At 41.2% G+C, this 14949-nt stretch overlaps 1 protein-coding gene across 2 annotated transcripts in view; it reads right to left on the reverse strand.

Annotated features, from left to right (window-relative positions):
* LOC136433747 (polypeptide N-acetylgalactosaminyltransferase 16-like) overlaps positions 1–14949 on the reverse strand; it is a 33472-nt gene that overhangs the window by 7627 nt on the left and 10896 nt on the right. For both annotated transcript variants that reach the window (XM_066426233.1, XM_066426234.1), the window contains exons 3-9: positions 8572–8673; positions 7844–7911; positions 6063–6128; positions 3633–3754; positions 3152–3239; positions 2527–2611; positions 1981–2084 (exon numbers count right to left, since the gene is read on the reverse strand). In XM_066426233.1, the coding sequence (XP_066282330.1) occupies positions 1981–2084; positions 2527–2611; positions 3152–3239; positions 3633–3754; positions 6063–6128; positions 7844–7911; positions 8572–8673 (635 nt within the window). The remainder of the gene's footprint in view (positions 1–1980; positions 2085–2526; positions 2612–3151; positions 3240–3632; positions 3755–6062; positions 6129–7843; positions 7912–8571; positions 8674–14949) is intronic.

The raw sequence follows: 14949 nt of genomic DNA on the forward strand, positions 1-14949 counted from the left end.
CATGCTTTCTTTTGGTGATTGAGTGTCAGTGTCAGAAGAAAACTGGCATTGTGTTCAACACATTGCAATTACACCACCTTGATTCTGCGGAACTTGAATGGATTGGAAAATCAACATGAAAACAGAATCTCAGAGGAAAGTTTGTACTTTGCTGCACACAGTTTCAGGGAGTGGACAGGGTCAGGTGCAAGTTTCCAGCCCAGCCTTCTGTTTTAATGATGTCATCATGCTAGAATTTTACAAAAAAATTAGTTAACCAAGAAATTAAATTGGTGTGGCCTTAGTAATACTTGTAACATGCAGAAATAGTGATAGCAACATCATGTACGAATAGCAATCATTCCATCACTGCATGTAGCTGGGACATCATGGGACCAACACCACAGGACAAAAGGGATATAAAATCTGACAGTTTATTACTACCATTAAAAAACCTTCTCTGGAAACAATATGAAACTGGTAGTGCATACACACTATATTTTGAGATCTAGTTAGGCAGCCAAAACTGTTTTCCCATTTGCAATATAAAAATCAAAGTCAAATTGCAACACAAAAGTCAAATGGTATATGTAAAAGTCAAAGTACCAACTGCACCAAATGTTTAAACCATTACAGGAAACCCTTGGGTACCCCAGCTGCAGAATTGAGCATGAACGTTAAAGTTCACCATCCTCCATCAGTGAAGCCTGCCCTTGCTGAATCATGCAGGAGTTATGTCATCAAAGGAAACAATTTGGTTTGAACGTTTCACCTTTCCACTTTTCAGCAGACAATCTACGTAATACAAACAGCATTACCATTGGAAATATGTCCTCATTTGACCAAAGAAGACACCACCCACACATTCAGTCAAGCAAATGGCTCTTACAGCAAGAAGGTTTTAGCTTACAGCAAACCTGTCTAACTGTGTCATATTTCTGATAACAGTGGAGAGGTGTTTTGAAAATGTTGTACGGCTTGGATCTGTTACCACTACTTCTTCAATTACAGCTTTTACAAAATGCTATGGCTTTTGAGTAGACTGAAAATATTTCAGGGCTAATCCATTGAGAAAATGTGGAGCTGGGTGAACCAGACAAACGGATTTCCAAGTGACAGACAACGGGGTTCCCATGACTCTTCTTCATCTTTCAGGGGAGATCAGATTAGAAGTGACAAGAGACTGATTCATCTGTCCCATCAAGCATCTCCATCACTGTTACCAAGACAATGTCTTCTTCACTGTCTGCTTATCTACCTCCAGTAATGGACTGTGATTCAGTCTGCATGTTATCTCTAGTTATCAGAGTGTTTCCTACAAAAATGGACAATGTTTGAAGTAGCAAACAGGTGTGCAATTTGTTTCCTGTCACTTCTTGTCAGCCCAGAAAGTGCAGCGATTTGTTAGCCTGGTATCCAAACCTATTATAGCACCCGAGTCTCCTTTCGGGAGCTATAATAGGTTTGGATACCAAGCTAGTGATTCGTTTCCAAGGCTTCTAACTGACTAGAAACACCAGAACGACTCTGTCTTGCAAAGGGATTAGTAGTACATGTAGTACAGCAAAGGTCAAACAGCACCTCTTACTGAAACTCATGGTTAAGTGGCTGGAGCAGGGACAGAACATTCCTCAACCAGCTCGGATAAGATATGGCTTCAAAAATGCATTAGCATGGTTTTGGACCCTGGAAATGCTCCAAAACAAAATTATATTTCACAAGCGTGTGATGTCAGCTGTCTACACGTTGTTTATCTTGCACAACAAAACCTGTACAAGTGACCACCTCAACATAAGGACTGCCTGGCCAATGTGACCACTTTTTGGTGGTCCCTTTTTTTTCCATTTTTCCATTGAACACCTGACCACCTGTCCACTGTGTTTTCTTCACGTCCCCTGAGTGGTCTTCTTGAGCAGTTTTGACTGTAGTTGCTGTCATGCTTTCTTTAAGTGTCATCTTAAAAGTCTGAGAGTAAGGAAGTCTGTAGACTGATCAACCTACCAAAGTTCTCTCCTCCCCAGATGTCCATCATGGTGTCATACTTGCCCAGCTTGTTGAACCATGACTTATCAATCACAAACAGGCCACCAGCGATCATGGGTGTCCTGCCAGAGGACACATATTTGTAAGTATTTCATTTCCCATCACGATCACTAACAATCGGACTGGGACAGGCCAACATTTCAACTGTAACAGTTTCCCTTGTGTGTCGATTATAGCACTTGTTAGAAGGCTCAGGAAACAGTTTGAACTGTTATTACATGATATTCCATTCAAACGTGTTGAAATTTTTAATACTTTTGCCACTAAGCAGATTGCTATACATATTTATGTAATGTCATAACAGTATGTTAATTCATGATCACCTGGACAATACAAAAAAAGACAAGTAAAAGATAAAAATCTGCTTTGAGATCAAACACCACTTTTTTCATTCATTATTTTTGTGTGCACACTTAGACTTGTTGGAGAAATTAGCACCATCTGTACATAAGTAAATGAAGTTTGATCTTGTTTGTAATCTCTGGTATTTTCAAAGTATCTTACTTGATAGGTTCAGTTGGGTCTTTTCTTGAGGCCTTCTGACTTTCTGACAGATGTTCCCACTTAAAATGCAGACTCCAGTCAAATCCTACAAATACATGGGAAAGGACAAACTCATGGATCAAGCATTTATTCTGGTCACCATAGGATGAAAGAGTACAGCAAGTACTATCTCTTTCCATCTACTATTTTCTATCATCAAAAAGTGTGTAACAGGAAAGTTAGAGTGACTGGCTTATGTAATATCAATTTAACCTGTTTTTAACATGACAATTTTTTTCTGTCACAAGTTTTCATTCATATTTCAAGGCTTTAGCTTTTTCACAGCAGTTCATACAGAAACTCAGTTGTCTAGAGAAGTTACAAGATGTCCTAAAGTTTACAAACTTGGAATGACATTTGGTCAACCTTTCAGCACATCTACAAATTCCAGTATCATGTTTTACTTTCATGTTTGTTTGTGGAGTAAGGAAATATGTGTTAAGGACTTTTAACAAGGGCACAAAATTGGGGCCTGCTTGGTATTTGAACCCAGAACCTTTAGATTCTAAGTCAACAACCCTAACCACAAGACCACTTTGCCTTATCCTGCAAGTGACAGCAATGTCAATGTGATAGAATGTCTCACCTCCCCTGAGTTCAGAAGAAGCCCCGATGTACTGGAAGGTGTCCATACTGATGACGTCGATGATGGGGCTCACCACACGTGTGGGGTCCTGTGTAAAGATTTGTGTGAACACAAGGAGAACTTTCAAGGTGATGACACGGAGAGTTGTCAAGGAGGTCACACGAAGCTACCATGTGCCAAAGGAAAGGAATAACATGTTACTTCATCACTCTGTTCTTCTGTACTGTACCAGTGTTCACATTTAAGACAATAGTCTGGTCTGTTGTTACATGCACACTGTAACATTCATGTTTGTTTTGTGCATCTACAGAATGCCTTAAATGAGACAAAAAGAGTGAGAAATTACAGACGAAGAGGACTGTATATTCTACAGGAAGGGTGAAATGCCCTTTCTTTTCATGCTGTTGTCTTGGACCATTTCCAAACTGCATGCTAGTGTGACACAAGGTCTAAGCAACAGTGTTGAATGTGATGATCTGACCTCCTTCACCCTCTGCAGCAGTGGTTGCAGCCAGTCCTTGTTAGCCTCACAGTGACTGTCGAGGAAGGTCAGCACGTTGGAGGTGGAGGCGTCCGCACCTTTCACACGCGATCGCATCAGTCCTACGAAACAATAACATTCACAGGAGGTGATGGGTGAGGCTCCAGCCAAGTCACTGTCATCATACTGGGCTAACTTAGAATAATAAACCTCCTTAGAGGTGAATACAGTAGGGCAGTCCAATCAAATTTAACGAGTAGGGAACTGGATCTTTGTCTTACATATGTATGTTGACCATAATGTATCATTAGCATGAAAGTTCATCTAAATTTGTAAATTACATAATGGAAAAGGTTAAACTGTTCTCCAACTCACAATTATCATCTTGCCAAGGTCATGTTTTCGGTGCTATTTGTTTAAGCTGTGGATGGATCTGTGCCAGCAAAACTAAGGACAAGTTTGATTATGGGTTCAGAAGAGACTTTCTACGGTACTGCAGCAGAGGTTCCGGTTTTGATATATCATGTTCTGGAACTGCTATGCTTACGATTTTTGGATGATACAAGGCCCTTGTTATACATTGAACATGTATATGTATATTTATATGTATATGTTTATGTATTGCACTTGAATCAAGAGCTTACTTCAGCCAGTCTGCCTTTGACTGGCAGAAGTTAGACTGCAGATTTATTCCCATAGCAACAATATGCCTTGACATGAAACTGTCCGACTGTGCAAAATTGACTTTCTCCTCTTTTTCTAGAGAGTACTCTAAAGTACAAGTCTTCCCCTTTGAAGTTGATAGCTTTCATATTCGATCTGGGCCTTTGCAAAAGCAATGGAACCTGTGCTTCCTGGTAATGCATCAGGCTTAGTCTGTGCAGGGCTGTCTCAGCAGGATTACATCAAATAAAATCCTTTTAGGAGCGGCATAAATCTCATACAGAAAAGAAGTCCGCCAGTAAATTGATTATGACTCCTCGGATGCCAGATCCATCTGCGTCATGATCATATTTCTGGCGCGACTCCACTCACAGACGGAAATTTGCATACAGATGGGCCCAGAGGAGAGCGTTTAGGTGCAGAGTAATTAGACCTGCTGGAAATCCGGACTAATAATTACATTTTCATGTCTGAGAAATAATGACTACCGTGACTAATGGCGTATCCTCCTGGCAAAGACAAGAGGCTAGGAACTTCTAGAGTATATAAAATCAATAAAGATACAGGTATGAACACCCACCTTGAAAACAAGGGTTGGCTCAGTCTGTATACATGTATGAAGTAACACATCCTTTGCAATATTTATTGCGTTTCACCCTACACTATATCTACCTCACAGCACACTATTGGTGTGGCATAACGATCGGGAACAGAGGGCACTTTACGAGGCATCCCATCAGACGGCTGATAACGGTTAATGACTCATCTTGTCTCATTCTGACAGCCCACATACACATGTAATCATAATGTCCTGGTGGACATGACATGAATATGACATGGGACATGTAAAAGTCTGCCACACACACTAACTCACTCTGTGAGGCTCACCTGGAACCAGGGCTGTCTCCAGCTTTAAACATTTTACCATCCCACTCAATGTTTGGGAAACCAACTTGTTAATCTTCGTTGTTAAATCTGACATTTTAAGCTTACAAAAGTACTGTACATTTTCATCAATCTTATGTCATGAAGTTCAAACTTTTTGACATGTGGAGTAAATTTTTTTTTTACCCCAACAAGCAAATTTCCGTCCTGGGACGGAGGGACGGGTCCTGGAGACAGCCCTGCTTGGAACCACTCCATTACATTGCCATAGGAGGAGAAAAAGAACCCATTTCCATATTCCTGGATTCCATGTAACAATCACTATTATACTGTATCTTCATCATCTAGTCTAGACTGCAATCTTTGGTTTAACAACAGACTGCGATCACTATCTGCAGACTATAAGAGATCATAATATTTTCATCAATGGACACACATTAGTTTGGGGTTGACCTCATAATATTGATAACATACTCATAATCTAGAGATGGCATACAAAGAAAGTTGAGGGTTGACTCCATCTGCTTTTATGGGGTGAGGGGCTGTCAGAGAGAGAAGCCTGGCTACCACTCGGAAAAGCTAATAACAATCTTTCACCATAACTAAATGGAATCTTATTTGTCTGTAGCCTCCTTTGCAGGCCTCTTAGGAGGGCCAATTCTTTGGGGGGGGGGGGGGTACTGCTGCTAGCCTGGGTGCCATCCTATTTCTACCAGGGCTCCTACGTACACTCGCTACCCTAAAAAAATAGGGTAGCGAGTGTAGGAGCCCTGGTAGAAATAGGATGGCACCCACTCATATGCTGCTGCCACCAAAAATGAATACCAGCGCTCATAAGAGGCCTGCAAAGGAGAATAAAAAGTTTCTTTGACTTTGACTGACCTTCTCTGCGCTCGTTGCGGAGACAGCGGACCTTGGGGATGGATGTCAGCTCCTTGCAGTCCTCCGCTGGGGGGGGTGGGGGGGGGGGGGGGCAACACAGAACAGAAAATTAACAGCCATCACGAGACACTGAAATGAGGCAGTATGTCTGAAAGAGTAAACTGTATGTGCCATGAATATCAGAACACTGTTTTGTAAAGATACATGTAGTAGACCTGGTAATAAAGCAAAGGTGAGTACATTGTAGGGGCTGATATTTGGGCCCCCTCAGGTATACAGATTACCCCTAAGTATGTGGAATGTTCCCTCCCAGTAAACTACCATCATGAAATGGCCAGTTGTGTACTTTGATGTGTGGTCTGCATGCTATATTCTGTGTATATCTTGATATCAAAAAATTATCTATCTGCTATTGATGACTGGTCTGCATGAGTACATGGATGAAAGAGCAACATTAGAGGACATCTGAATCCCACGAGACATGTACAGCACTGTAAAATACACATAAGTTTGCGGGGATTTACGTTCATGGTAAGGAAAAAAGTATCACTACATTCACATAATGGAAACTCCAGTGCCTTTACAAACAGTCAGTCAGAGACCAAAAGAGTGCATGGACTCGAACCTGCTTTAAGTTCGTGCTAAAAAACTCACTGCAAAAACCCATGAACACAAATTCTCCGCAAAAGTTTCAACATCTACAGTATTTTCATTGCTTTCCCTTGAAGCCAGCTAGAGGTCCACGGTGGTACCCTAATCCCCATAGCCCTGCAAATGGCCCTGGAGAGGAATTTATGACTGAAGCCAATAGATTTGCTAATGTCCACAAAAATGTCACCAAGTAATGGAAGGCCAGGTCCAGGTCAGGCCGTACCCTTACTTTTCGGGCAGCATTGATTGATGAGGGGGATACTTTCTGGCGAATCCTGATCCAAAGCAGAGGACAGACGAAGGTCGTGTAAAACATTCTGATTACATTAAAGAACAGGTCCGCAAATGGCCCAACAGAGCATGGATCATCTGGCGCACCAACATGAAGTTAAACGTTTAAAGCAAGAAGGATACGTTGGCTCTAGATGTTGATGAGAACAATCAAAGAGGATATTCCAAGAAAGCTGGTATACTGTTATGACGTGGCATGCTTTGTGACCTCAAGATTACACTTTAAGTCCACACTTCAGGCACGAATAAACAAAATTCCAGGGCTGTTACCAAACTATCAACACATCCCAATGTTTGTGGCCTCTGCACAGTATCACCAGTGTACATATTACTGCCTGGACAGGAAAGCAATTAACATCATCTTGATTTGAACCACTGACAATAAAAGATGATGTTCCAAGAGGTGGTCAGGTCGTAACTGGATGCGATATTTGATTTATATGAAGGTTTTTCTCATATTCTTCCCCCGACGGAGGCTTGAATGGCACCATCAATGGCCATTTCTCTCTGGAGTTCCTGCATTTTTCAAGAGCTTGCTGCCCTTTGTGACATCTCGGAAATTGGGCAATAATTTGTCTACATATCAATGTCCTTGCTCTTCAAAAGGTGAAAAGAAGCAAAGTGTGGGGTTGTATGTAGGCAATCTCATCATAAAAATGCTTTAATATCAAAAGCCTTTTCTGTAATCATGGTAACTGTCAAGCAGCCAATTGATAATATAAATATTTCACAGATGTGCACTGTTCAGCAGTTGATATGAAGCTCCTGAACATAGCTTCAATTGTCTTAAACATTAAAACGAGTATGATATACAGAGAGTTGTAACTGTTTTGACTTACAATCGTCACTGAAGTCATCCACAAGGACAATCTCTCTCACCAGCTCTGGGGGGCTTCTGTTCAGTACACTGTGAAGGACAGAAAGAGGAGAGCAACATGGTAAGAAAAGTGACTCTCAGATGCAGTGGATTGCTCATTTCTTTGCAAAGGCTGGAATTGATCAGTGGAAAATTTGGGTTAGTCCAATTTCTTGTGTTGGAAATTGCAGTTTAACTCATACAGAATGACTTCTACCAACAAAAGTGAAGGTAAAAAAGGTTTTTGAGGCAGAAGGGCAGAGAGTGGGCTGTTTTGTTGGTCCACAGTGTCTTGGGCATGGTATTGGAAGGTGGAGCCCATCCCTCTCCTTCCACTGCCTCTTATCTCCCCAACCTGAGTCAGGTACATTGTAGTACTACCCATTTACACCTGGGTGGAGTGAGCAAAGTCATGTAACATGGCTTTATCAAAGGATAGCCAGGAGTGGTGCAGGTAGACTTTGCATTACTACAGGTATGCAGAAAAAAAAGCAGTGACCCAGGGAGACTGCAGTTCAATGCTGGGATGGGCATCTCGGTTGGGGCTGCACTCGTCTTTCGGAAGGGAGGTAAAATGTGTTCGAGGAGATTTCTTGAGCACTTTAAAGGGAAGGGCTGCCCCCCCTGTGAAAACAAACCTTGCTACCTAATCAGCCAGGAAACTTGCTGCCCTATGTACCACTAGGCAAATGAAGGAACTATGATACATACCTAGTGATGGTCCTGAGGAGTGCAGATCTGGCCTCATTGTGGAAGGTGATGATGACACTAGTCGGGGGCAGGGAGGAGGCATCATACTCCAAGGCCGAGCACCTGAGGTGGGCAACATGGAAAACATTATTAGCAAGTACATTCTACATGTAATTCTAGTCTGGATTTCACGCTGGTAAGTTTACCTCTAGTTTGATAGTCGACTACTGTGAATGAATCTAAGCTAAAGGAGGCTTTATTTCGCAGCAGGGGTAAAAGGAGGCATTCCCAGTGTTAGAATTTGCGTTCAGGGCGCACAAAGTGCATTTATAAATCTATTTTGTTTACTGTGTAGCGGTGGAGAGGTCACAGAGAAAACATAAAACCACAGTGAATATCTTAATATTTACAGTATCACACTCGATGTTAACAAACCAGAATGGTGCCAAACTACCGGTATGTGATATTGATCACAGGGCTGTCTCCAGCTTTGCATTTTTTTCCATCCCACTCATTGTTTGGGAGCCCATGTTGTTAATTTTTGTTGTTAAGTCATTTCAAGTTCACGAAAATAGAATCAATTTCATGTCATGAAGTTCAGGTTCATTGGAAGGACAGGGTGAAATTTTTGTCCGTCCCAACAAGCAAATTTCTGTCCCAGGAGAGGGACAGGTCTTGTAGAGAGCCCTGATTGATCACTATCAGAGAAATAGAAGTTAAACCCAGTGTGAACACCTGGGCCAGTCCAACCCTGCCCCAACAAACTTCGGTTATTTGCTTTACTGGCAGTTTCCTTGGCACCAACCTCTCTAACCAGTCCCAGTCAAAACAGAGTCTTAGACCCCAGAACAAATAGGCAGAAACTAATCCTTTATATACCTAACACAGCCCAAGTCTGGAAACTTATGCAAAACATTACCAGCTGACAACGAATTCAGCTATGGAGTTTGAGAAAGAGTTTATTCAGATCCAAAATTAGCTGTACCTTATTCATATGTCGATTACAATCTTGTGATACTGTAAATGCAGAAATGTTCGCGGTGGTTTTATGTTCGCGAACATTTTTGTCCAATACTATAGCAATATGTGACTGTAGCGCTGCCGCGAACTCAAAACCACCGCAAACACTCCATTTTCAACTTAACTTGAATTAAAAACCATGCAAACTTAAATGCATTTACACTAGTGTCAAGTCTTTAAACTGTCATACATCATGACCATTTCCTTTGATGTATTGATTACCACTCTCTTGCTGAGGCTGACTTAGAAACTTTTGTAACATTTTCTTACACAAGTAAGATCTGTCCTTCTACGGGACTTACAATACGTCTCGTAAATGCCACACATGTGATCTGCTATATATACTAAGGAACAGTTCTAGTAAACACAACCAAGGCAAAATCCCTATCCTGTTATACCGGTACCTTAAATTCATATATCTTTGCAGGGATTTAATCTCCCGGTAAGGGGGTTTTAAGTTCAAGGTTGAAATAGCTTGGTTAATGCAATAGCAATATATTATGGAACCACATCTTTGCAATGTCATGATTTCACAGTGGAGAGGTCACCACAAAAATGGAAAAAATTAACCCAAACATTTAAAGATTTACAGTAATTTGTGTAGAAAATCAAAATTCAGGGCTTTTCTCTCGACCTTTCGAACGCTGCAGGTTACAGAAGCTGCACGACCAGATACATGGGAAAATCAAGAAATCAATATCTCCGGAAAATGTCTTCCTCTAAGGTTGAAGGTTAGGGGCAACCTTTGTTCAAAGGGTTCCATAGGTTGCTATCTGTAAGGGTAAATTGCATTCCTTTCAGTCTTGTCATTACTTTTTCCACTCCAGACAGTGATTTTGTTCCTGAGGTTGATTAGACGTAACTTCCAACAATAAGGTTCATCAAGAGAACGTCAGGTCATTAACACTTTCAGCACTGTTGGACAGAAAAGCTTGGTCAAGTTCCCCTGGCTGTCCATGTTAATCAGGACAAGCCCCTGTGTCTGGGGGGAGTGAGCTAACCTCGGGTCAGCCCTTAGCCTAGTCCTTGGCAAGATCAGTGACCCTGAAAGCACCCTGAGCCCACCAGCTGAAAACTACAAACTGCGCTTTTCAAAGATACAAATGGAGCTTGGCAGCACAAAAGTACTACTGAAGATACTTATCATTTGTAATTCACAAAGGAATTCATTAGTGAACAATAACTACATTGATATACATTAGATATCAATATCATAATGACTTGATGTCTTTTCCATGATAATTGGACTTTGGGCAATTTGAAGCAGACTCGCAGCAAATTCCCATGATAACAGATGCATTTTGTTACAGGATACATTCTAACAACCATTTTCCTTCTGATGTCACACTTGAAACAGCCTTCCATTTCAGTATCTATAGATTGGTTATCTAAAACCATAAGACCCTAAGCCCTAGTAATGGTGCAATTTACCAGTAGCTACCACTGATACTTATCCGTCATTTCCATAATGTTTTAAAGTATATTGGCAGGGAAAAAAACTCTGCGAATATTGACAAAATTTTCTACTTCAGGATACTGTAAGTTAAGTTCAAGGAGACTTCTTTTTGTGGTACAAGGGGACAGCAGTTGAAACTACAGTAATAAGCAATGCAATACAAGATAGAACGAAAATCACATAGTACATAGAGTAGAGTAGAGTTGAGTTGATTCTGCCAGGTAGGACATAAAACCATCTTTTACGACCTACAGTAGCTTCAATCAGTAACTTTGATGTACATGCTGAAGTAAGGAACTATTTGGAGCACACATGGTGATTGTTATCAAGCCTGGATACATTTGCGGTACAATTTACTGGTTGGGAACGTGCCAGACTGTACTTAACTCCGAGTTTATCGTAAAGGTAAGAACGGCACAAGTGTTACCATGGCACCTGGCAAGAGACTGTTTGAGTAACTGCAGGCCAAGGACTCAAAGAAGACTTTTTGAGTTTTCTCTACAAACTACTACATTAACAATATATAACTTTTTCAGACAATTGGATTAGAATATTTCTGGCCAGTTGTTTACTCAATCAATGATGAACCCGGTTCAGAAACCATTGTCCTAGACAAGCTGGTCAATGACTAGTCGTCATATAATACATGTACATGTACTTGTTAACATCATGTCTACTGCTGTAACCCCCTGGCTGTAACTTGAGATGAACAGCCACAGTTTAACTTTCAACAAACCTCAATCAGACAGAACCAAAGGACTGAGATATTGAGCTTACTTCCAAGAGGTAAACCCGAGATAAAAAAAGAAGAAGTTTGTTGTCGACTACTGCACCCTAGCCTGCCCATGGTTTCCATGGTAATGAGACAATCAATGTGTCCCTAGGACTGCCAATGAAGAATAAGTACATGGAATCTAACAATGTGTTTCCCCAGGACAGTTCATGAAGAGTACATGTAAGTACATGGCAGCAGACTCTTCAAAGATTGTGTTGTCTACAAAATGTAAGCAACCCCATCTCAGGAGCAAGAGGTCTAACTGAAGAGAAAGAAGGCAATTCATCTACTGCAGGGCTAGAACACTCAGCACCCTGCTGGTAAAGCCCCTTTAAATCCTAATTTGACACAGGTCCTTTTCTGAAGGTGTCAGGATTCCTGGGGGACTGATGGATTGGGAGTGATATGGGTGGAGAGGATGAAAGTAAAGAAAAGAATATCAACTGGAAGGGTGATGAAAAAAAAAGCATCACTGTCATCATCATCCTTCTCCTTAATATCTATCAAAAGCAAAGTTCATAAATAAAAGAGAAGTACAGACAAAACTGCCCAAGAAGACTACTCAGGACCAATACAATCTGGTCTATGTGGACAGGTGGTCACTATAGACAGGATTTTTAATTCTTGTGTCAATGGGGACAACTATCTAAGGGACCACTAAAAGTGGTCACATTTGCCAGGTGGTCCTTATGTAGAGGCACAGAGGTAGTCACTGGCACAGGTCTGACTGTACAAGTAAGGACATTTGCACGAACTGTTCCCATGGTGCAGCTTAGATTGCATGAACATATAAGTCAGTCTAACACATCACACAACCCTCCCACCTTCTTGGCCTGTCTCCAAGGGATACAGATGATAGGTTCTAGTAATGCTCACAGTGATATGCCTCTGGTCATTCCAAGACTGATTAGAGAAGCTCTGCGGGAGGGTTATTACAATGAAAGGGACCTGGAATCATCATTAAGGAAACAGAGGTAATTCTTTATCAGGCGTAGGTACAGACATAATGAAGACATGAAACAGGAAATTTGAGATGGGTTCTTTGAGGTTGAAGTCATTCCAGATGCAAACATCACCCTATGGAAATGTCACAACCAGGATGTATATCTATATATCATACAGGCTGCAGGCACAGTGGGCTGTATGATGTTGAAAAGGGTCATTTAGTTTGACTACTCCGTGACTTTTGGGTAATACATCTCTCTATGAACTTTTGTGGGATTTTTTGTTTTGTCAGAAAGTTAAACAAATAACTCCGCCTAATACCAGGTGTGATGCTATGCCCCCAAAAATGAAAGATGATAAACATTTGACTTGCTTCATGCCTTGACAATCAACAACTAATGATAAGAAAACAACAGAGCCATCATGCATGTACACTTCCATGATGCATATGATACTGTAATTAGACTAAGTATAAATTCTTAATTTCACGTTAGGAGGAAAAGAAGGTGTTTGCAGTGTTGAAAGTTTGTGGTAGGCACACTCAGTGCATTACTGCCAGAAAATCTGTATTGCTGTGATGTAATGTCAATGATTGTGACATCATGCCACATGATTTCTAGAATGAATCTAAACACATACAATATTTGCCTATTAGTAAACAACCACTACCCTGAATGCATGGGTTTCAACAAGTTACTGTATCTACTTGTATGTATGTGCATATCATTGTAATCACTGTTAGATGTGATTCATATTCAGCATGAATAAGAAATTCAAATACATTGATGTAGTTCGTCTTTGTGCCATGGTTTCATTCTGGTCGGTTTTCCCTGCAAAATCATCCCATCACCTGTTTCAAATCAGTTCAGAAATCACCTTCATGGTTTTAGCCATAACATAAATACGTCCTTTCCAAATTCCATCATTATTGATATTCTTATGGTACCGGCATTGTGTTTTCACTTACAGTTCCGTGCGAGGCACCGCCCTGAGGTTGTGTACAAAGAAAGAATATAAACAGGATACGGCTACAGTCAAACCTGCCTAGGCGACCACCTTTTCAACGCGACCACCTGACCATGGCGACCGCTTTTTGTCGGTCCCGAAAATTTTCCCCATAGGCACAAGCATTAAGCGGCCTGCCCAAGGCGACCACCCGTCCAACGCGACCGCGACCGCCACGAATTTGGACCGCACAGAGCACAATCCCTGGCCATGGCGATGGTTTTTCTAGCGTGTGGTGACATCGAATTTTGCTGTCGGATTTCGCGGAAATGTTTTTGTGACCTTGACGGACAAAAATATATGAATAGCATTGATTCCTCCATGAAGTGTTTTAATAAAATGTTCCCACTATAAACATTGTAAATACAAAGGATTGTGAATACTTAAATATCGATGTTGTTAATGTTGTGCCCCATCGTAAATTTATTGTTTACCGCAAGCTCGGTTCGGTTTGAACCAAATTTTCAAAACGATCACATAGTGCATGGCGTCAAAACGTCAGATTTCACAGAAATTACTATCCATTTCTTGTATTTTCAACAAAAAAGGGGCTCTGTCTTACTAAATTCCGCCGGGAAATGACTTAGCGGAGGGCAAAACGTCGGTCGAGACATGTTGTTCCTTGGTCCGCGACGCCATCTTTGTTTCAGCGCGGTATAACGCTGCCTTTTCTAAATCACGACGCTTCTGTGTATGAATATTTAGAATACTTTCATCATTGATAGAAATTAATATTCTTATATTCTTATTATTTCCATGACTCTTCACAAACCTTTATTGGGCGCTGCTTGCTTGTAATCGCGGACGCTGTACGTTCTGCTCCAGTGTTACTTTTTGATGCGGTCGCGTGCTCGGCGGCGGTATCACAACTTCCCGTTTTCAGCCTTCAGTTGTCAGATCAAACTTTTTGCCGCTCTAATCCAGCGGTCGGCGCCCAAAAGAAGGCTGGGGTCAGCTGGTGTTTTCTAGGGATTAATGTCTTCGGCCTTAAAACCTAGATTTAATGTGTGTTTGTGTGTGTGTGTACTCTTATACTTAAACGTAACGTGTGAATGCGGGAGGGCGCTGGGAGATCGAATCAGGCAGACATTGTTTTTAGTAAAAATTATGACGAACATTTGTACACGATGTAACGGTATACAAATATTACAACGACAACAGAAAATGTAATTTCTGTAGGATCTTTCTATCAATGAGA

Source organism: Branchiostoma lanceolatum, chromosome 4, assembly GCF_035083965.1.
Source record: "Branchiostoma lanceolatum isolate klBraLanc5 chromosome 4, klBraLanc5.hap2, whole genome shotgun sequence".
NCBI lineage: Eukaryota > Metazoa > Chordata > Leptocardii > Amphioxiformes > Branchiostomatidae > Branchiostoma > Branchiostoma lanceolatum.